We start from the raw sequence: 26,138 nt of genomic DNA on the forward strand, positions 1-26,138 counted from the left end.
GACATCATGTTATTATATATTACGGAGTGTGATAGTCATACTGACATCATGTTATTGTATATTACGGAGTGTGTCTATCATACTGACATCATGTTATTGTATAGTACGGAGTGTGATTGTCATACTGACATCATGTTATTGTAGATTCCGGAGTGTGATTGTCATACTGACATCAAGTTATTGTATATTACGGAGAGTGTCTATCATACTGACATCATGTTATTGTATATTACGGAGAGTGTCTATCATACTGACATCATGTTATTGTATATTACGGAGAGTGTCTATCATACTGACATGATGTTATTGTATATTACGGAGTGTGTCTGTCATACTGACATCATGTTATTGTATATTACGGAGTGTGATTGTCATACTGACATCATGTTATTGTATATTACGGAGAGTGTCTATCATACTGACATCATGTTATTGTATATTACGGAGTGTGATTGTAATACTTACATCATGTTATTGTATATTACGGAGTGTGATTGTAATACTTACATCAAGTTATTGTATATTACGGAGTGTGATTGTAATACTTACATCATGTTATTGTATATTACGGAGTGTGATTGTCATACTGACATGATGTTAATTGTCTGCGACCGACGAGTGAGGCTATTACTGAGTGTGATGTTAATACTTACCGCAGTTACTTGTATACTTGATCCGGGCTACTGAGTGTAATTGTAATACTTACCATGACATGGAATTATTGTAGTAATTACGGGAGTGTGATTGTAATACTTACACTCCAAGTTATTCGTTATTACTGAGTGTGATGTTGTAATACTTTTACATCAATGCTTTATTGTAATATTACGGAGTAGTGATGGAGCTTGGTACGAAAGGCCGGTGCACCGTTGAGGCACATTCATGCGGTTGTTGAGGTTATGTATAAATTACGAGTGTGATTGTAATAAGCTATACATCAGAGGTTATTGTATACTTCTAGGCGGGCCCTCGGGGAGGTGGTGATTGCTGGGTACGAGCGAGGGCATTACGGGGGCACAAGATTATTGATATACGTACCGGATGTGCTTGTTCACTTACTGACATCACCTGGTTATTGTATATTACATTACGGAGTGTGATCCTGTCATACTGACATCAGTTTATTGTATATTACGGAGTGTGATTGTCATACTGACATCATGTTATGTATATTACGGAGTGTGATAGTCATACTGACATGATGTTATTGTATATTACGGAGAGTGTCTAGTCATACTGACATCATGTTATTGTATATTACGGAGTGTGATAGTCATACTGACATCATGTTATTGTATATTACGGAGTGATGTCTGATCATACTGACATCATGTTAGTGTATATTACGGAGTGTGATAGTCATACTACATCATGTATGTATATTACGGAGTGTGATAGTCATACTGACATCATGTTATTGTATATTACGGAGTGGTCTAGTCATACTGACATCATGTATTGTATATTTACGGAGTGTGATATGTCATACTGACATGGTCTAGTCATACTTACATCATGTTATTGTATATTACGGAGTGTGATTGTAATACTGACATCAAGTTATTGTAGATTCCGGAGTGTGATTGTAATACTAACATCATGTTATTGTATATTACGGAGTGTGTCTGTCATACTGACATCATGTTATTGTATATTACGGAGTGTGATTGTAATACTTACATCATGTTATTGTATATTACGGAGTGTGATTGTCATACTGACATCATGTTATTGTATATTACGGAGTGTGTCTATCATACTTACATCATGTTATTGTATATTACGGAGTGTGATTGTAATACTGACATCAAGTTATTGTAGATTCCGGAGTGTGATTGTAATACTAACATCATGTTATTGTATATTACGGAGTGTGTCTATCATACTGACATCATGTTATTGTATATTACGGAGTGTGATAGTCATACTGACATCATGTTATTGTATATTACGGAGTGTGATAGTCATACTGACATGATGTTATTGTATATTCCGGAGTGTGATAGTCATACTGACATCATGTTATTGTATATTACGGAGTGTGATAGTCATACTGACATGATGTTATTGTATATTACGGAGAGTGTCTATCATACTGACATCATGTTATTGTATATTACGGAGTGTGTCTATCATACTTACATCATGTTATTGTATATTACGGAGTGTGATAGTCATACTGACATCATGTTATTGTATATTACGGAGTGTGTCTATCATACTGACATCATGTTATTGTATATTACGGAGTGTGATAGTCATACTGACATCATGTTATTGTATATTACGGAGTGTGTCTGTCATACTGACATCATGTTATTGTATATTACGGAGTGTGTCTATCATACTGACATCATGTTATTGTATATTACGGAGTGTGTCTATCATACTGACATCATGTTATTGTATATTACGGAGTGTGTCTATCATACTGACATCATGTTATTGTATATTACGGAGTGTGATAGTCATACTGACATCATGTTATTGTATATTCCGGAGTGTGATAGTCATACTGACATCATGTTATTGTATATTACGGAGTGTGATAGTCATACTGACATGATGTTATTGTATATTCCGGAGTGTGATAGTCATACTGACATCATGTTATTGTATATTACGGAGTGTGATAGTCATACTGACATCATGTTATTGTATATTACGGAGTGTGATAGTCATACTGACATCATGTTATTGTATATTACGGAGAGTGATTGTCATACTGACATCATGTTATTGTATATTACGGAGAGTGTCTATCATACTGACATCATGTTATTGTAGATTACGGAGTGTGATAGTCATACTTACATCATGTTATTGTATATTACGGAGTGTGATTGTAATACTTACATCATGTTATTGTATATTACGGAGTGTGATTGTTATACTGACATCATGTTATTGTATATTACGGAGTGTGATAGTCATACTGACATGATGCTATTGTATATTACGGAGTGTGTCTGCCATACTGACATCATGTTATTGTAGATTCCGGAGTGTGATAGTCATACTGACATCATGTTATTGTAGATTACGGAATGTGATAGTCATACTGACATCATGTTATTGTAGATTCCGGAGTGTGATAGTCATACTGACATCATGTTATTGTATATTACGGAGTGTGATTGTCATACTGACATCATGTTATTGTATATTACGGAGTGTGTCTGTCATACTGACATCATGTTATTGTATATTACGGAGTGTGATAGTCATACTGACATCATGTTATTGTATATTACGGAGAGTGTCTATCATACTGACATCATGTTATTGTATATTACGGAGTGTGATAGTCATACTGACATCATGTTATTGTATATTACGGAGTGTGATAGTCATACTGACATGATGTTATTGTATATTACGGAGTGTGATAGTCATACTGACATGATGCTATTGTATATTACGGAGTGTGATAGTCATACTGACATCATGTTATTGTATATTACGGAGTGTGATAGTCATACTGACATGATGCTATTGTATATTACGGAGTGTGTCTGCCATACTGACATCATGTTATTGTAGATTCCGGAGTGTGATAGTCATACTGACATGATGTTATTGTATATTACGGAGTGTGTCTGTCATACTGACATCATGTTATTGTATATTACGGAGTGTGATTGTAATACTTACATCATGTTATTGTATATTACGGAGAGTGTCTATCATACTGACATCATGTTATTGTATATTACGGAGTGTGATTGTAATACTTACATCATGTTATTGTATATTACGGAGTGTGATAGTCATACTGACATCATGTTATTGTATATTACGGAGTGTGATAGTCATACTGACATCATGTTATTGTATATTACGGAGTGTGTCTGTCATACTGACATCATGTTATTGTATATTACGGAGTCTGATAGTCATACTGACATCATGTTATTGTATATTACGGAGTGTGATTGTCATACTGACATCATGTTATTGTATATTACGGAGTGTGATAGTCATACTGACATCATGTTATTGTATATTACGGAGTGTGATAGTCATACTGACATCATGTTATTGTATATTACGGAGTGTGATAGTCATACTGACATCATGTTATTGTATATTACGGAGTGTGTCTATCATACTGACATCATGTTATTGTATATTACGGAGTGTGATAGTCATACTGACATCATGTTATTGTATATTACGGAGTGTGATAGTCATACTGACATCATGTTATTGTATATTACGGAGTGTGATTGTCATACTGACATCATGTTATTGTATATTACGGAGTGTGATAGTCATACTGACATCATGTTATTGTATATTACGGAGTGTGATTGTCATACTGACATCATGTTATTGTATATTACGGAGTGTGATTGTCATACTGACATCATGTTATTGTATATTACGGAGTGTGACTGTCATACTGACATCATGTTATTGTATATTACGGAGAGTGTCTATCATACTGACATCATGTTATTGTAGATTACGGAGTGTGATAGTCATACTGACATCATGTTATTGTATATTACGGAGTGTGATAGTCATACTGACATCATGTTATTGTATATTACGGAGTGTGATTGTCATACTGACATCATGTTATTGTATATTACGGAGTGTGTCTATCATACTTACATCATGTTATTGTATATTACGGAGTGTGATAGTCATACTGACATCATGTTATTGTATATTCCGGAGTGTGATAGTCATACTGACATCATGTTATTGTATATTACGAAGTGTGATTGTCATACTGACATCATGTTATTGTATATTACGGAGTGTGTCTGCCATACTGACATCATGTTATTGTAGATTCCGGAGTGTGATAGTCATACCGACATCATGTTATTGTAGATTACGGAATGTGATAGTCATACTGACATCATGTTATTGTAGATTCCGGAGTGTGATAGTCATACTGACATCATGTTATTGTAGATTCCGGAGTGTGATAGTCATACTGACATCATGTTATTGTATATTACGAAGTGTGATAGTCATACTGACATCATGTTATTGTATATTACGAAGTGTGATAGTCATACTGACATCATGTTATTGTATATTACGGAGAGTGTCTATCATACTGACATCATGTTATTGTATATTACGGAGTGTGATAGTCATACTTACATCATGTTATTGTATATTACGGAGTGTGATAGTCATACTGACATGATGTTATTGTATATTACGGAGTGTGATAGTCATACTGACATGATGCTATTGTATATTACGGAGTGTGATAGTCATACTGACATCATGTTATTGTATATTACGGAGTGTGATAGTCATACTGACATGATGTTATTGTATATTACGGAGTGTGTCTGTCATACTGACATCATGTTATTGTATATTACGGAGTGTGATAGTCATACTGACATCATGTTATTGTATATTACGGAGTGTGTCTGTCATACTGACATCATGTTATTGTATATTACGGAGTGTGATAGTCATACTGACATAATGTTATTGTATATTACGGAGTGTGTCTGTCATACTGACATCATGTTATTGTATATTACGGAGTCTGATAGTCATACTGACATAATGTTATTGTATATTACGGAGTGTGATAGTCATACTGACATCATGTTATTGTATATTACGGAGTGTGATAGTCATACTGACATGATGCTATTGTATATTACGGAGTGTGATAGTCATACTGACATCATGTTATTGTATATTACGGAAGTGTGATAGTCATACTGACATCATGTTATTGTATATTACGGAGTGTGTCTATCATACTGACATCATGTTATTGTATATTACGGAGTGTGATAGTCATACTGACATCATGTTATTGTATATTACGGAGTGTGATTGTCATACTGACATCATGTTATTGTATATTACGGAGAGTGTCTATCATACTGACATCATGTTATTGTATATTACGGAGAGTGTCTATCATACTGACATCATGTTATTGTATATTACGGAGTGTGATAGTCATAGTGACATCATGTTATTGTATATTACGGAGTGTGATAGTCATACTGACATCATGTTATTTTATATTACGAAGTGTGATAGTCATACTGACATCATGTTATTGTATATTACGGAGTGTGATAGTCATACTGACATGATGTTATTGTATATTACGGAGTGTGATAGTCATACTGACATCATGTTATTGTATATTACGGAGAGTGACTGTCATACTGACATCATGTTATTGTATATTACGGAGTGTGATTGTAATACTTACATCATGTTATTATATATTACGGAGAGTGTCTATCATACTGACATCATGTTATTATATATTACGGAGTGTGATAGTCATACTGACATCATGTTATTGTATATTACGGAGTGTGATAGTCATACTGACATCATGTTATTGTATATTACGGAGTGTGTCTATCATACTGACATGATGTTATTGTATATTACGGAGAGTGTCTATCATACTGACATCATGTTATTGTATATTACGGAGTGTGATAGTCATAGTGACATCATGTTATTGTATATTACGGAGTGTGATAGTCATACTGACATCATGTTATTATATATTACGAAGTGTGATAGTCATACTGACATCATGTTATTGTATATTACGGAGTGTGATAGTCATAGTGACATCATGTTATTGTATATTACGGGGAGTGACTGTCATACTGACATGTTATTGTATATTACGGAGTGTGATAGTCATACTGACATCATGTTATTGTATATTACGGAGTGTGATAGTCATACTGACATCATGTTATTGTATATTACGGAGTGTGATAGTCATACTGACATCATGTTATTGTATATTACGGAGAGTGTCTATCATACTGACATCATGTTATTGTATATTACGGAGTGTGATAGTCATACTGACATCATGTTATTGTATATTACGGAGTGTGATAGTCATACTGACATCATGTTATTGTATATTACGGAGTGTGATAGTCATACTGACATCATGTTATTGTATATTACGGAATGTGATAGTCATACTGACATCATGTTATTGTATATTACGGAGAGTGTCTATCATACTGACATCATGTTATTGTATATTACGGAGAGTGTCTATCATACTGACATCATGTTATTGTATATTACGGAGTGTGATAGTCATAGTGACATCATGTTATTGTATATTACGGAGAGTGTCTATCATACTGACATCATGTTATTGTATATTACGGAGTGTGTCTATCATACTGACATCATGTTATTGTATATTACGGAGAGTGTCTATCATACTGACATCATGTTATTGTATATTACGGAGTGTGATAGTCATAGTGACATCATGTTATTGTATATTACGGAGTGTGATAGTCATACTGACATCATGTTATTGTATATTACGGAGTGTGATAGTCATACTGACATCATGTTATTGTATATTACGGAGTGTGATAGTCATACTGACATCATGTTATTATATATTACGGAGTGTGATAGTCATACTGACATCATGTTATTGTATATTACGGAGTGTGATAGTCATACTGACATCATGTTATTGTATATTACGGAGTGTGTCTATCATACTGACATCATGTTATTGTATATTACGGAGTGTGACTGTCATACTGACATCATGTTATTGTATATTACGGAGTGTGATAGTCATACTGACATCATGTTATTGTATATTACGGAGTGTGATAGTCATACTGACATCATGTTATTGTATATTACGGAGTGTGATAGTCATACTGACATCATGTTATTGTATATTACGGAGTGTGATAGTCATACTGACATCATGTTATTGTATATTACGGAGTGTGTCTATCATACTTACATGATGTTATTGTATATTACGGAGAGTGTCTATCATACTGACATCATGTTATTGTATATTACGGAGTGTGATAGTCATAGTGACATCATGTTATTGTATATTACGGAGTGTGATAGTCATACTGACATCATGTTATTATATATTACGAAGTGTGATAGTCATACTGACATCATGTTATTGTATATTACGGAGTGTGATAGTCATACTGACATCATGTTATTATATATTACGAAGTGTGATAGTCATACTGACATCATGTTATTATATATTACGAAGTGTGATAGTCATACTGACATCATGTTATTGTATATTACGGAGTGTGATAGTCATACTGACATCATGTTATTGTATATTACGGAGTGTGATTGTCATAGTGACATCATGTTATTGTATATTACGGGAGTGTGATAGTCATACTGACATCATGTTATTGTATATTACGGAGTGTGATAGTCATACTGACATCATGTTATTGTATATTACGGAGAGTGTCTATCATACTGACATCATGTTATTGTATATTACGGAGTGTGATAGTCATACTGACATCATGTTATTGTATATTACGGAGTGTGATAGTCATACTGACATGATGTTATTGTATATTACGGAGTGTGATAGTCATACTGACATGATGCTATTGTATATTACGGAGTGTGATAGTCATACTGACATCATGTTATTGTATATTACGGAGTGTGATAGTCATACTGACATCATGTTATTGTATATTACGGAGTGTGTCTATCATACTGACATCATGTTATTGTATATTACGGAGTGTGATTGTCATACTGACATCATGTTATTGTATATTACGGAGAGTGTCTATCATACTGACATCATGTTATTGTATATTACGGAGAGTGTCTATCATACTGACATCATGTTATTGTATATTACGGAGTGTGATAGTCATAGTGACATCATGTTATTGTATATTACGGAGTGTGTCTATCATACTGACATCATGTTATTATATATTACGAAGTGTGATAGTCATACTGACATCATGTTATTGTATATTACGGAGTGTGTCTGTCATACTGACATCATGTTATTGTATATTACGGAGTGTGATTGTCATACTGACATGATGTTATTGTATATTACGGAGAGTGACTGTCATACTGACATCATGTTATTGTATATTACGGAGTGTGATAGTCATACTGACATCATGTTATTGTATATTACGGAGAGTGTCTATCATACCGACATCATGTTATTGTATATTACGGAGAGTGTCTATCATACTGACATCATGTTATTGTATATTACGGAGAGTGTCTATCATACTGACATCATGTTATTGTATATTACGGAGAGTGACTGTCATACTGACATCATGTTATTGTATATTACGGAGACTGACTGTCATAGTGACATCATGTTATTGTATATTACGGGGAGTGATAGTCATACTGACATCATGTTATTGTATATTACGGAGAGTGTCTATCATACTTACATCATGTTATTGTATATTACGGAGTGTGATAGTCATACTGACATCATGTTATTGTATATTACGGAGTGTGATAGTCATACTGACATGATGTTATTGTATATTACGGAGTGTGTCTATCATACTTACATCATGTTATTGTATATTACGGAGTGTGTCTATCATACTGACATCATGTTATTGTATATTACGGAATGTGATAGTCATACTGACATCATGTTATTGTATATTACGGAGAGTGTCTATCATACTGACATCATGTTATTGTATATTACGGAGTGTGATAGTCATACTGACATCATGTTATTGTATATTACGGAGAGTGTCTATCATACTGACATAATGTTAATGTATATTACGGAGTGTGATAGTCATACTGACATCATGTTATTGTATATTACGGAGTGTGATAGTCATACTGACATCATGTTATTGTATATTACGGAGTGTGATAGTCATACTGACATCATGTTATTGTATATTACGGAGTGTGTCTAGTCATACTGACATCATGTTATTGTATATTACGGAGTGTGATAGTCATACTGACATCATGTTATTGTATATTACGGAGTGTGATAGTCATACTGACATCATGTTATTGTATATTACGGAGTGTGATTGTAATACTGACATCATGTTATTGTATATTACGGAGTGTGTCTGTCATACTGACATCAAGTTATTGTATATTACGGAGTGTGATTGTAATACTGACATCATGTTATTGTATATTACGAAGTGTGATTGTAATACTGACATCATGTTATTGTATATTACGGAGTGTGTCTGTCATACTGACATCATGTTATTGTATATTACGGAGTGTGATTGTAATACTTACATCAAGTTATTGTAGATTACGGAGTGTGATAGTCATACTGACATCATGTTATTGTATATTACGGAGTGTGATTGTAATACTTACATCAAGTTATTGTAGATTCCGGAGTGTGATTGTAATACTTACATCAAGTTATTGTAGATTCCGGAGTGTGATTGTAATACTTACATCAAGTTATTGTAGATTCCGGAGTGTGATAGTCATACTTACATCAAGTTATTGTAGATTCCGGAGTGTGATTGTAATACTTACATCAAGTTATTGTAGATTCCGGAGTGTGATTGTAATACTTACATCAAGTTATTGTAGATTCCGGAGTGTGATTGTAATACTTACATCAAGTTATTGTAGATTCCGGAGTGTGATTGTAATACTTACATCATGTTATTGTATATTACGGAGTGTGATTGTAATACTGACATCACGTTATTGTAGATTCCGGAGTCTGATAGTCATACTGACATCATGTTATTGTAGATTCCGGAGTGTGATTGTAATACTTACATCAAGTTATTGTAGATTCCGGAGTGTGATTGTAATACTTACATCAAGTTATTGTAGATTCCGGAGTGTGATTGTAATACTTACATCAAGTTATTGTAGATTCCGGAGTGTGATTGTAATACTTACATCAAGTTATTGTAGATTCCGGAGTGTGATTGTAATACTTACATCAAGTTATTGTAGATTCCGGAGTGTGATTGTAATACTTACATCAAGTTATTGTAGATTCCGGAGTGTGATTGTAATACTTACATCAAGTTATTGTAGATTCCGGAGTGTGATTGTAATACTTACATCAAGTTATTGTAGATTCCGGAGTGTGATTGTAATACTTACATCAAGTTATTGTAGATTCCGGAGTGTGATTGTAATACTTACATCAAGTTATTGTAGATTCCGGAGTGTGATTGTAATACTTACATCAAGTTATTGTAGATTCCGGAGTGTGATTGTAATACTTACATCAAGTTATTGTAGATTCCGGAGTGTGATTGTAATACTTACATCAAGTTATTGTAGATTCCGGAGTGTGATTGTAATACTTACATCAAGTTATTGTAGATTCCGGAGTGTGATTGTAATACTTACATCAAGTTATTGTAGATTCCGGAGTGTGATTGTAATACTTACATCAAGTTATTGTAGATTCCGGAGTGTGATTGTAATACTTACATCAAGTTATTGTAGATTCCGGAGTGTGATTGTAATACTTACATCAAGTTATTGTAGATTCCGGAGTGTGATTGTAATACTTACATCAAGTTATTGTAGATTCCGGAGTGTGATTGTAATACTTACATCAAGTTATTGTAGATTCCGGAGTGTGATTGTAATACTTACATCAAGTTATTGTAGATTCCGGAGTGTGATTGTAATACTTACATCAAGTTATTGTAGATTCCGGAGTGTGATTGTAATACTTACATCAAGTTATTGTAGATTCCGGAGTGTGATTGTAATACTTACATCAAGTTATTGTAGATTCCGGAGTGTGATTGTAATACTTACATCAAGTTATTGTAGATTCCGGAGTGTGATTGTAATACTTACATCAAGTTATTGTAGATTCCGGAGTGTGATTGTAATACTTACATCAAGTTATTGTAGATTCCGGAGTGTGATTGTAATACTTACATCAAGTTATTGTAGATTCCGGAGTGTGATTGTAATACTTACATCAAGTTATTGTAGATTCCGGAGTGTGATTGTAATACTTACATCAAGTTATTGTAGATTCCGGAGTGTGATTGTAATACTTACATCAAGTTATTGTAGATTCCGGAGTGTGATTGTAATACTTACATCAAGTTATTGTAGATTCCGGAGTGTGATTGTAATACTTACATCAAGTTATTGTAGATTCCGGAGTGTGATTGTAATACTTACATCAAGTTATTGTAGATTCCGGAGTGTGATTGTAATACTTACATCAAGTTATTGTAGATTCCGGAGTGTGATTGTAATACTTACATCAAGTTATTGTAGATTCCGGAGTGTGATTGTAATACTTACATCAAGTTATTGTAGATTCCGGAGTGTGATTGTAATACTTACATCAAGTTATTGTAGATTCCGGAGTGTGATTGTAATACTTACATCAAGTTATTGTAGATTCCGGAGTGTGATTGTAATACTTACATCAAGTTATTGTAGATTCCGGAGTGTGATTGTAATACTTACATCAAGTTATTGTAGATTCCGGAGTGTGATTGTAATACTTACATCAAGTTATTGTAGATTCCGGAGTGTGATTGTAATACTTACATCAAGTTATTGTAGATTCCGGAGTGTGATTGTAATACTTACATCAAGTTATTGTAGATTCCGGAGTGTGATTGTAATACTTACATCAAGTTATTGTAGATTCCGGAGTGTGATTGTAATACTTACATCAAGTTATTGTAGATTCCGGAGTGTGATTGTAATACTTACATCAAGTTATTGTAGATTCCGGAGTGTGATTGTAATACTTACATCAAGTTATTGTAGATTCCGGAGTGTGATTGTAATACTTACATCAAGTTATTGTAGATTCCGGAGTGTGATTGTAATACTTACATCAAGTTATTGTAGATTCCGGAGTGTGATTGTAATACTTACATCAAGTTATTGTAGATTCCGGAGTGTGATTGTAATACTTACATCAAGTTATTGTAGATTCCGGAGTGTGATTGTAATACTTACATCAAGTTATTGTAGATTCCGGAGTGTGATTGTAATACTTACATCAAGTTATTGTAGATTCCGGAGTGTGATTGTAATACTTACATCAAGTTATTGTAGATTCCGGAGTGTGATTGTAATACTTACATCAAGTTATTGTAGATTCCGGAGTGTGATTGTAATACTTACATCAAGTTATTGTAGATTCCGGAGTGTGATTGTAATACTTACATCAAGTTATTGTAGATTCCGGAGTGTGATTGTAATACTTACATCAAGTTATTGTAGATTCCGGAGTGTGATTGTAATACTTACATCAAGTTATTGTAGATTCCGGAGTGTGATTGTAATACTTACATCAAGTTATTGTAGATTCCGGAGTGTGATTGTAATACTTACATCAAGTTATTGTAGAGTCCGGAGTGTGATTGTAATACTTACATCAAGTTATTGTAGATTCCGGAGTGTGATAGTCATACTTACATCAAGTTATTGTAGATTCCGGAGTGTGATTGTAATACTTACATCAAGTTATTGTAGATTCCGGAGTGTGATTGTAATACTTACATCAAGTTATTGTAGATTCCGGAGTGTGATTGTAATATTTACATCAAGTTATTGTAGATTCCGGAGTGTGATTGTAATACTTACATCAAGTTATTGTATATTCCGGAGTGTGATTGTAATACTTACATCAATTTATTGTAGATTCCGGAGTGTGATTGTAATACTTACATCAAGTTATTGTAGATTCCGGAGTGTGATTGTAATACTTACATCAAGTTATCGTATATTCCGGAGTGTGATTGTAATACTTACATCAAGTTATTGTAGATTCCGGAGTGGGTTTGATTTCCATACTCATCAGTAGTTCTCTCGGTGTAGGACCAGATTCCGCCGACCTCATGATGTTTTTCAAAAGCTGTTGGTTGGAAGGTTTGCGGCTTCTGAGAGAGATGTTTGAGGGCACAAAGCCCGGACACACCCGCTCCAATCACGGCTATTTTCTTCACTCCGACTCCTGGGAAGTCATTATTCCTATGGATCAAAGTAAAGGTTAGATTTGAAAAGCAAATATCAGCTAGATGCATATATCACCCAATATATTATACTTCTAGCCATACTACAAACCTATAGTCACACTACAAACCTGTAGTCACACTACAAACCTATAGTCACTCTAAAAACCTGTAGTCACACTACAAACCTGTAGTCACACTAAAAACCTGTAGTTACACTATTAACCTGAAGTCACACTACAAACCTGAAGTCACACTACAAACCTGAAGTCACACTACAAACCTGTAGTCACACTAAAAACCTGTGGTCACACTACAAACATGTAGTCACACTACAAACCTGTGGTCACACTACAAACCTGTAGTCACACTACAAACCTGTAGTCATTCTACAAACCTGTGGTCACACTACAAACCTGTAGTCACACTACAAACCTGTAGTCACACTACAAACCTGTGGTCACACTACAAACCTGTGGTCACACTACAAACCTGTAGTCACAGTACAAACCTGTAGTCACACTATAAACCTGTAGTCACACTACACTCTCATAGTCATAATCATATCCCCTAGATATCGTATAGTTAGTGCGGCTATTTTGTCATGCTAGATGGAATACTCAATAACATACAAAACAGATCTTCATAGAGGAGTTCCTGAAAGATTTTGGTTTACCACGGGATTCAAATATTCCCGCGGTTCGCAGTAGAAGCGGGAATAATTTGTCTCGTGCGGCACTATTGCATTTACCGCGCGAGCGGTCGTACAGGTATGGTCACGTGGTTAGAGGCCGGCGATAGCCGCGTAGGGCACTGACGTGTCATTTTCTAGCCGCCCAGCAGGACGCGCGGTACTACTATATCATTAGAATGGATAAGTCCGAAACTGAAGCGTATTTATCAGAGAGGATCAAGGATGCTGTGGTCAGCTCTCAGAATCAAGTGCTTTCTCATTTGGACACGCTCTTAAGTAGTAAGCTAGAGGAGTTTGAATCACGCATTGGTTCTAAATCTGAGGAGCAAATTTCTGTGCTTAAAAACACTTTTGAAATCACGGACGTTCATAAATTTTCCAAGAAGAGCTGTGAGGACCAATGTAAATTCAATGTCAAGCTCAAGGCCAAGCTGACGGAGGCCGAGCATGCCACACAGCTCGGGGCAGGGTGCGCCGCTGCGAAAATTTCGCAAGGTATGGCCATGTTAAACTACCGTCAGAAGCTAATTAAATTGGCGGATACTTCTGAGGCTGGATGGAAGGCCGTGGACGAGTACATAGCTAACCCTATCGCCTCTGATTCTGAGGACGAAAAGAAGATGGAAAGGGCTACCTCCAAGGCCAACAGGAAAATTAAGGCCGCTAAAGTAAAGACGGGCAAGAGTGCGAGGGGCAAATTTTCTCCATATCCTCGCCGTTTGGTCGGGGACACGCTCATGGGCAATACGACGACGTTATCCAACCCGGACGACCGGGCGAGTTGGAGGTCTCAGCGCCCCGGCTTATGTCACCGATGTGGGAAGCCGGGTCATTGGCGTCTGGAGTGTCCAGGAGTGTCCGGCGCAGCGCCAGCATTGAACGGAAATAAGTTAAGTACATTTTTGTTTCTTAACCACGTTCGCTCGGTCATTTCTGACAATGTTGTAAATGTCACAATGTCATTGTCAGATACTGGTAAGTCGCATGTCGGCGTTATGGGTGAATGTGTCGAAAGGTCAGTTGATAAGGTCAAATTACCTGTATCTCCAGTAGGTAGGTTGAGAAGCAGGTTGGGGTTTTGGCGTGAGAAAGGCGCGTGTGATGCTGTTTTAGTCATTGTGTCGGACGGTTATAAACTTCCGTTCCGACGTATTCCCATAATGGTTGAACTGTCGAACAATAAGTCTGCTAGGGATGATCCCGTATTCGTTGAGAAAGAAATAGAAAAGTTGTTAAATATAGGGTGCGTTTCAGTAGTAGCCACGCCCCCGCACGTGGTCAACCCGCTGACTGTCGCCTATAGTAAAACAGGTAAGCCACGCCTCGTGTTGGACTGTCGACACATCAATCAACACCTGCACTCATTCAAATTTAAATATGAGGACGCCAACACGGCACGTGACATGTTCACGCATGGTGAGTTTTTGTTTACATTCGACCTAAAGTCCGCCTACCATCACGTGGAGATATTTCCGGACCACAGGACTTACCTGGGTTTTAGCTGGAAGTCTCATGGCGAGACAAAATATTACGTATTTAACGTACTGCCTTTTGGTCTAGCTACGGCCGGCTACGTTTTTAGCAAGGTATTGCGGGAGGTTGTTAAGCATGTACGTTCATTGGGTAACAAGTTAATCATGTACCTCGATGACGGTATTGGAGGTCACGAGGATTTGGAGAGCGCTAACGAGCTTAGCAGGTATGTACAGGGCGTATTAGGCAAATACGGTTTTTTGATAACAGACGAAAAATGTCAATGGGGCGCGTCGCAGTTTGCGACGTGGCTCGGTTGCACGTGGTCTATGGCTGATGGTTTGGTCCGAGTGACGGACTCTCGGGTGGAAAGTTTGTATAGAATGTTAGCACACGCAATAACACTCGTGGAACAACGCGGTCTGCTGTTATTGACAGTCAGGTACGTAGTGAGCATGGTAGGAAAGATAATTTCCATGCAGAATGTGGTCGGTCCCATAGCTAGATTACGTACACGTGAGATGTACAAGTGTGTGATGTCAAGGTCAGGCTGGAACGCCCAGGTAATGATTTCTGACAGTGCTTTGGCTGAAATAAAGTACTGGTTAGTAAATGTACACAGATTGAATGAAATTGGTTCCAAGATGAAGGAAAGTAGGGTTTGCACTAGTATGGTGTGTACTGATGCGTCTGGCATTGGTTACGGTGGGTTTGTGTCCCCCGATGTTTGTTTGCCTTTTGAGGCTTGTGAGTTTGTTGATGACAAACCGGTCATGCTTGACGGCATGTGCACGCGCGCACAGGTGGTACGCGCACGGACAGGTTCCGTTACGGTTAACGGTAAGTCTACTGCTAGCATTCCTAGCGTTGCTGATCTGGTTTGTGTTAGTAATGTGGTCGGCACATGGGATGCCAATGAGATGTCACATAGCTCTACATGGAGAGAGTTGGAGGCAGCTAAGCGTGTACTGTATACCGTGTCGGATGAGGTTAAAGGTAAAAACGTCAAGTTGCTTATGGACAATAAAAACGCATGTTCCATTGTGAATGTCGGTAGCAGCAAGGTAGATCTACAGGATATCGCACATGAGTTGCATGGTTTTCGTTCCAATGCAGGTATAAACTTGGATACTCAATGGGTTCCTAGATCATTTAACAGTACTGCAGATTATCTTAGCAGGTGTACAGATTGTGATGACTGGTGTGTTCAAGGTTGGGTTTTCGAGTTATGTCGGGCGCAGTGGGGGACTTACGAGGTCGACAGGTTCGCTACTGACTTACAACGCGAAGTGTTCGCGTTTCAATTCCAGGTGGTGATGCCTGGGTACGGAAGCTATAGATGCATTTACAGTATCGTGGTCTGGGTCTAACAATTGGTTAGTGCCTCCACCAAGGTTGGTTTGCGACACTGTTCACAAGATGAAGTCGGATTCTTCATACGGTACTTTGATTGTACCGGAATGGAGGTCTGCGCCATTTTGGCCATTGCTTTTGAATTCTCATGAGCATTTGGAAAGTTTTGTTAAGGACTATCGACGTCTCGGACGTAAGGATGTTACCTTTATGGGGAGGGGGAACAACGGTTGTTTTGGGGAGTCGTTTTTGGCATTTGACATGCTTGCATTACGCATTGATTTTAGAACATAAATACCAAGCATTTTTGCTCATTGTCTTTACAGGCTTAGGACTAAGTGATACACTCAATGACGTCATGCGGACTTCCGGGATAGAGCTGGGATCTTCCATGTTTTACTGTTCTGAGGGGCTTGCTGAGCGTTTAGTGTGTAGCAGAAGCGACAATACTAATAGAAAATACCAAGGAAGTTTTAAGAGGTGGCAGATTTTCATTTCGTCACATGGTTTCTCTGCTTTACCGGCGAGTCCAATTCACGTCGTGTTGTACTGAATCAGCTTTTGAACTCCGGGGCATCTTATTCTGTCGTGTCAGCTGGAGTGTATGCCATAAAATGGGCACATAGCTTGCATGGGTTCCCGGATCCTACCACGAACACTTTGGTCCAAAACCTACCCGCGGCTCGGACGAGTTACTTGTTATTAGAGACTTGGCTAGGATTTTGGTTTGTTTTTCTGGGTTTTTAAGATTTAGTGAACTAAGCAGTTTACGCTGCGCAGATCTAAACAGTTTTGATAACTATTTTAGGCTGTTTATAAGAAAGAGCAAAACTGATCAATATCACCATAGGAATAAAGTGGTTATCAATGAAGGTCGTACTTCCGCTTGTCCGCTCGCTATGATAGTGAGATACGTAGCTGTAGGTAATGTCAATCTAGATTCCGATGATTTTTTATTTAAACAAGTGTACAGATCGGGTAAAACGTGTGCTTTGATTAGTAAAGCTAAGCCTTTGAGTTACACCTGTGTCCGCGAGGCTATGTTGAAAAGATTGAAGCTCGTTACGGACGGCAACGTCGGTTTGCATTCTCTGCGGTCGGGAGGGGCCACAGCTGCGGCCAACAGCGGAGTCAATGAGAGGTGTTTCAAAAGGCACGGGCGTTGGAAATGCGATTCCAGTAGGGATGGATATGTCAAAGATTCGATTGAAAGCAGGTTGTTTGTAACAAAGAAGTTAGGGCTTTAGGTTTTTTTTTGTTTTTTTTTTCGTGACCTGGTTAACTTACAGGACGTACATTATTTTTTTTTTTTTTTTTTAATCAATTCATTGTCCGTATGTGGTGAGCGATACGCGTCGTCGAGGTAATAATTTGATGTTTTCTGATCTTCCTCCTTTGTAATTTTCTACGTCCTATCGGCGAGCTAACGGCAAATTGATATTTGCGTTTTGTGTTTTTCAATTGCTCAGTGGAGTGAGACTCAAATATTCCCGCGGTTCGCAGTAGAAGCGGGAATAATTTGTCTCGTTCGGCACTATTGCATTTACCGCGCGAGCGGTCGTACAGGTATGGTCACGTGGTTAGAGGCCGGCGATAGCCGCGTAGGGCACTGACGTGTCATTGTCCATCACGTAGGAGCTTGGGTGCTTGTCATTGATATTTGTTCATTTGTATGTTATATGATTAAATGCCTACCGCCACTACGTCCTATCGGCGAGCTAACGGCAAATTGATATTTGCGTTTTGTGTTTTTCAATTGCTCAGTGGAGTGAGACTCAGTATAAATAAACACCTAATAAAAAATCTCTCTTGTGTCACGTGATAATTGTTGATATTGTCGTTCATATAGGCCTGATTTGTTTGAGATAATGTGTCCACTATCGCCAAGTCATGGACCAACACTGATCTAGTAGAACATATACTAATCATTATTGAAACTATCCCTGAATATAAACAAATCTTACCACGAATATAAGATACAGTTTCTCATGGAGATTTTGAATAAGACATTTGATGTAAAAGATATCTTATAGAAGAACTTTACACATTGATTGATATCATTTAAACATTAAAGTCATCTTATAAAGGAACGAAATATCTAATTAATATAAAAGCTGTGTTATAAAGAAATAAGACAAATTATATAATTTGGTTGAGTAGGGTATTTTAAATTGTAGATAGAGAGCTTCTGTTCTGGATTGTTTATATGTAATTTATGTATGATTTGCGTCATAGATTTGTAAATGTAGGGTTTGTGTTTTTGAATTGTAGATGTATGGTTTGTGTTTTGAATTGTTGATGTATGATTTGTGTTTTGAATTGTTGATGTAGGGTTTGTGTTTTGAATTGTTGATGTAGGGTTTGTGTTTTGAATTGTAGATGTATGGTTTGTGTTTTGAATTGTTGATGTATGGTTTGTGTTTTGAATTGTTGATGTAGGGTTTGTGTTTTGAATTGTTGATGTATGGTTTGTGTTTTGAATTGTTGATGTATGATTTGTGTTTTGAATTGTTGATGTAGGGTTTGTGTTTTGAATTGTAGATGTATGGTTTGTGTTTTGAATCGTAGATGTAGGGTTTGTGTTTTTAATTGTTGATTTATGGTTTGTGTTTTAAATTGTTGATGTAGGGTTTGTGTTTTGAATTGTAGATGTAGGGTTTGTGTTTTGAATTGTAGATGTAGAGTTTGTGTTTTGAATTGTTGATGTATGGTTTGTGTTTTGAATTGTAGATGTATGATTTGTGTTTTGAATTGTTGATGTATGGTTTGTGTTTTGAATTGTAGATGTAGGGTTTGTGTTTTGAATTGTAGATGTATGATTTGTGTTTTGAATTGTTGATGTATGATTTGTGTTTTGAATTGTAGATGTAGGGTTTGTGTTTTGAATTGTAGATGTATGGTTTGTGTTTTGAATTGTTGATGTAGGGTTTGTGTTTTGAATTGTTGATGTATGATTTGTGTTTTTGAATTGTTGATGTAGGGTTTGTGTTTTTGAATTGTAGATGTATGATTTGTGTTTTGAATTGTTGATGTATGGTTTATGTTTTGAATTGTAGATGTATGGTTTGTGTTTTGAATTGTAGATGTATGGTTTGTGTTTTGAATTGTAGATGTATGGTTTGTGTTTTGAATTGTAGATGTAGGGTTTGTGTTTTGAATTGTAGATGTAGGGTTTGTGTTTTGAATTGTTGATGTAGGGTTTGTGTTTTGAATTGTAGATGTATGATTTGTGTTTTGAATTGTAGATGTAGGGTTTGTGTTTTGAATTGTTGATGTATGATTTGTGTTTTTGAATTGTTGATGTAGGGTTTGTGTTTTGAATTGTTGATGTATGATTTGTGTTTTGAATTGTTGATGTATGATTTGTGTTTTGAATTGTAGATGTATGATTTGTGTTTTGAATTGTAGATGTATGATTTGTATTTTTGAATTGTAGGTTTATGATTTGTGTTTTTGAATTGTTGATGTATGGTTGGTGTTTTGAATTGTTGATGTATGGTTTGTGTTTTGAATTGTAGATGTATGGTTTGTGTTTTGAATTGTAGATGTATGGTTTGTGTTTTGAATTGTCGATGTATGATTTGTGTTTTGAATTGTAGATGTATGGTTTGTGTTTTGAATTGTTGATGTATGGTTTGTGTTTTGAATTGTAGATGTAGGGTTTGTGTTTTGAATTGTAGATGTATGGTTTGTGTTTTGAATTGTAGATGTATGGTTTGTGTTTTGAATTGTTGATGTATGGTTTGTGTTTTGAATTGTAGATGTATGATTTGTGTTTTGAATTGTAGATGTATGGTTTGTGTTTTGAATTGTTGATGTATGGTTTATGTTTTTGAATTGTAGATGTATGGTTTGTGTTTTGAATTGTTGATGTATGGTTTGTGTTTTGAATTGTTGATGTATGGTTTGTGTTTTGAATTGTTGATGTATGATTTGTGTTTTGAATTGTAGATGTATGGTTTATGTTTTGAATTGTAGATGTATGGTTTGTGTTTTGAATTGTTGATGTATGGTTTATGTTTTGAATTGTAGATGTATGGTTTGTGTTTTGAATTGTTGATGTATGGTTTGTGTTTTGAATTGTTGATGTATGGTTTGTGTTTTGAATTGTAGATGTATGATTTGTGTTTTGAATTGTAGATGTATGGTTTGTGTTTTGAATTGTTGATGTATGGTTTGTGTTTTGAATTGTTGATGTAGGGTTTGTGTTTTGAATTGTTGATGTATGGTTTATGTTTTGAAGTGTAGATGTATGGTTTGTGTTTTGAATTGTAGATGTATGGTTTGTGTTTTGAATTGTAGATGTATGGTTTGTGTTTTGAATTGTTGATGTATGGTTTGTGTTTTGAATTGTTGATGTATGGTTTGGTGTTTTGAATTGTTGATGTATGGTTTGTGTTTTGAATTGTTGATGTATGGTTTGTGTTTTGAATTGTTGATGTAGGGTTTGTGTTTTGAATTGTTGATGTATGGTTTGTGTTTTGAATTGTAGATGTATGGTTTGTGTTTTGAATTGTTGATGTAGGGTTTGTGTTTTGAATTGTTGATGTATGGTTTGTGTTTTGAATTGTTGATGTATGGTTTGTGTTTTGAATTGTAGATGTATGGTTTGTGTTTTGAATTGTAGATGTATGGTTTGTGTTTTGAATTGTAGATGTATGGTTTGTGTTTTAAATTGTAGATGTATGGTTTATGTTTTTGTCCAGTGAATTATTTTATGTTAATACAGTTGATAATCAACCGTTAATATTCGTGTTCCTGATTGAACCCCTCAGTAGAAGGTCAGCCCAATAACACGACTAGGATACTTTATATTCGTGTTCCTGATTGAACCCCTCAGTAGAAGGTCAGCCCAATAACACGACTAGGATACTTTATATTCGTGTTCCTGATTGAACCCCTCAGTAGAAGGCCAGCCCAATAACACGACTAGGATTCTTTATCATGTTTTCCCGACAAAACAGCTACACAAGTAGGGATTTTAGGTTCATTTAACTTGATAAGTGTTAGGTAACTACAGATAGTCACCTCGACAGGAATGTTTGATAAGATACCATTCGTCTTTACTGGAATATCTTGTGAAATAGAAAGACAATTATAATTCTCTAAAAGTAATTGTACATTGCTGGATAGTAACAAATGAAGCTCGTGTTAAATGTAAAAGTAAGCATTAAAATTTTACTTTTCATTTTTTTTTTTTTTTTTACTTTAAATTATGTTTTTCGTGTATATTTTTCCAAATCTCTATCTAGAATAATTTGTTATGTATTTCTTCCTCTTCGTTTTTTCCTTTTCTATTTTTTCAATTTTACATTCCATTATAGCTATAATCCTTCCTAGCATATTTCCTTACTCGAGTATCACTGACACAGATACCGAGATCTGAGAACTCTAGATTTAATGTTATTAATCAAATTATGTAAATACATTTGATAACCTTAACTAATTAATGTTATTTAACCAATATAAATAATTGCTCATATTTGTTTACATTTTAATGATTAGACGAGCTAATTTGTCATACTACCTGTTTTTAAAGGCACATTGAGCGTGAGCACCCTGCTCAGTAAATTTACCATTATTATAATATAATACCACATTAAATCATCACCATTTTTAATGACCCGTCAACGTTCCCTGACTTGTTTCCAAATCTCTTGTAATACCACAGCACGGTAGAATTTCTCACACCTCCCAAATGCAAGTTGGAATACCTTTTTTTAACGCCACGAAAAGTGATAAAATTATGACCATATACGCCCCTGATGTATAGGAATCGAATTTCATCGACACAAATTTTGATATGGCGTAATTTTTAAGTATTTTGGAACAAAAGAGTCGTTTTCGAAATGCTTTGGTTTTGCATTTGGGCATTCTTCAGAAAAAAACGAGGTAAATGTGGTATCTGAAATAAATCACTGTAGCTGAGAGTTTGTTTGATATCACTGTAGGTGAGAGCTTGTTTGATATCATTGTAGCTGAGAGAGCTTGTTTGATATCACTGTAGCTGAGAGCTTGTTTGATATCATTGTAGTTGAGAGCTTGTTTGATATCACTGTAGCTGAGAGCTTGTTTGATATCACTGTAGCTGAGAGCTTGTTTGATATCACTGTAGCTGAGAGCTTGTTTGATATCACTGCAACTGAGAGCTTGTTTGATATCACTGTAGTTGAGAGCTTGTTTGATATCACTGTAGCTGAGAGCTTGTTTGATATCACTGTAGCTGAGAGCTTGTTTGATATCACTGTAGCTGAGAGCTTGTTTGACATCACTGTAGCTGAGAGCTTGTTTGATATCACTGTAGCTGAGAGCTTGTTTGATATCACTGTAGCTGAGAGCTTGTTTGATATCATTGTAGCTGAGAGCTTGTTTGATAGCATTGTATCTGAGAGCTTGTTTGATATCCCTGTTGTTGAGAGCTTGTTTGATATCACTGTAGTTGAGAGCTTGTTTGATATCCCTGTTGTTGAGAGCTTGTTTGATTTCTTTGTAGCTGAGAGCTTGTTTGATATCACTGTAGCTGAGAGCTTGTTTGATATCACTGTAGCTGAAAGCTTGTTTGATATCACTAGCTGAGAGCTTGTTTGATATCCCTGTTGTTGAGAGCTTGTTTGATATCACTGTAGTTGAGAGCTTGTTTGATATCACTGTAGTTGAGAGCTTGTTTGATATCACTAGCTGAGAGCTTGTTTGATATCTTTGTAGCTGAAAGCTTGTTTGATATCAATGTAGCTGAGAGCTTGTTTGATATCACTGTAGCTGACAGCTTGTTTGATATCACTAGCTGAGAGCTTGTTTGATATCACTGTAGTTGAGAGCTTGATTGATATCACTGTAGCTGAGAGAGCTTGTTTGATGTCACTGTAGCTGAGAGCCTGTTTGATATCACTGTAGTTGAGAGCTTGTTTGATATCACCGTAGCTGAGAGCTTGTTTGATATCATTGTAGCTGAGAGCTTGTTTGATATCATTGTAGCTGAGAGCCTGTTTGATATCATTTTAGCTGAGAGCTTGTTTGATATCACTGTAGTTGAGAGCTTGTTTGATATCACTGTAGCTGAGAGCTTGTTTGCTATCACTGTAGCTGAGAGCTTGTTTGACATCACTGTAGCTGAGAGCTTGCTTGACATCACTGTAGCTGAGAGCTTGTTTGATATCACTGTAGCTGAGAGCTTGTTTGATATCACTGTAGCTGAGAGTTTGTTTGATATCACTGTAGCTGAGAGCTTGTTTGATATCACTGTAGTTGAGAGCCTGTTTGATATCACAGTAGTTGAGAGCTTGTTTGATATCACCGTAGCTGAGAGCTTGTTTGATATCTCTGTAGCTGAGAGCTTGTTTGGTATCATGGTAGCTGAGAGCTTGTTTGATATCATTGTAGCTGGCTGGGAGCTTGTTTGATATCATTGTAGCTGGCTGGGAGCTTGTTTGATATCATTGTAGCTGGCTGGGAGCTTGTTTGATATCATTGTAGCTGGCTGGGAGCTTGTTTGATATCATTGTAGCTGGCTGAGAGCTTGTTTGATATCATTGTAGCTGGCTGAGAGCTTGTTTGGTATCATTGTAGCTGGCTGGGAGCTTGTTTGGTATCATTGTAGCTGGCTGGGAGCTTGTTTGATATCATTGTAGCTGAGAGCTTGTTTGATATCACTGTAGCTGAGAGCTTGTTTGGTATCATGGTAGCTGGCTGGGAGCTTGTTTGATATCATTGTAGCTGAGAGCTTGTTTGATATCACTGTAGCTGGGAGCTTGTTTGGTAGAAAATGGTAATGTCGTGATGAAAAGTAGTTTTCTTTAAGTATGGTAATGACGAACCACGTGTTGAAAACGTGCTACCTTGGATGTCACTTGTAAATAAAGTTGATCTCAACAAAGGCGCAAAACTCCCTGCTCATATCTTGTAAGTCAAGTCTTTTATTCACTAGGACACTTTATACCTGAAATATACACTTCGATCACGAGTTGATTTTCTTATATTAAAAAAAAATCATACACTGTCAAGTTTGTTTACGGTCATGAGGGTTCACCGGCAATGGCGGCGACAAAAGTTGTTTTACAATATCCATCCGCTGCCAATTTATAAGATTCTTATTGATAGTTAACGTAATAAGAGCGCCGAAGGCGCCCGAGCGAAGCTCTCTAAATACTGGAAAACGGTACCTCCAACAAGAGTTGCCTCCCTTCCCATATAATGTACATACGAACAAAGAAAATCGTATGGTCCAAAAAACCGGAACAGGAATGGCTCAAATCCGGATGTAGTATTCCCATGGGCAATAAGCTTGAACAAATATCAACACTTAAGTCTCACAATAGTGTTTTAACATTAGTTATATATGACTTTTGTTTTCAGATGAAAAGTGAATAACAAAAAAGTGATATTCTTTCTCTTTTATTTTTATCATGTCGTCCGTAACCGATCGGGAATTACCGTATGTCACCGACTCCATTCAAGTCTGACCTATATTGTACACAACAAGACACGCGAGTACGTTGGAATTAAACTCAGTATAGTCATTATTTTTGTATGCGGTTCCATTCTGATCTGATCAAAGGTAGGCATTTGCCGGTAACACTGTGTTATGATCGATTCTGTCGTAAATATTTAGGCCGCCTTGTTGATTTATTTTCTCAGCGTTAACGTTAGGCTTACGTCACAAGCACTTGATTTACATCGTAAACAATAACATGCCGAAAGACAGCTAGGCCTATGCATAGGAAACAAGTGCCTGTCAGTTACGTCCCAGCTTTTTATTGTTAGTTACAGACGATGCGATATATCATATGTGTCTGACTGGCATTGTTTATTAGAAGTAGGTTATATTATTAGCTACAGCACAGGGGCTAGTAACG

The 26,138-nt window shown here is 36.2% G+C and overlaps 1 protein-coding gene across 1 annotated transcript in view; it reads right to left on the minus strand.

Moving 5' to 3' along the window:
• Window positions 1-26,138, minus strand: part of LOC117341171 (dimethylaniline monooxygenase [N-oxide-forming] 3-like) — a 71,350-nt gene that overhangs the window by 36,444 nt on the left and 8,768 nt on the right. The window contains exon 2 of the mRNA XM_033903015.1: window positions 13,567-13,785. Coding sequence (XP_033758906.1) covers window positions 13,567-13,785 — 219 coding nt within the window. The remainder of the gene's footprint in view (window positions 1-13,566; window positions 13,786-26,138) is intronic.

This window comes from Pecten maximus, chromosome 13 (assembly GCF_902652985.1).
Source record: "Pecten maximus chromosome 13, xPecMax1.1, whole genome shotgun sequence".
Lineage (NCBI taxonomy): Eukaryota > Metazoa > Mollusca > Bivalvia > Pectinida > Pectinidae > Pecten > Pecten maximus.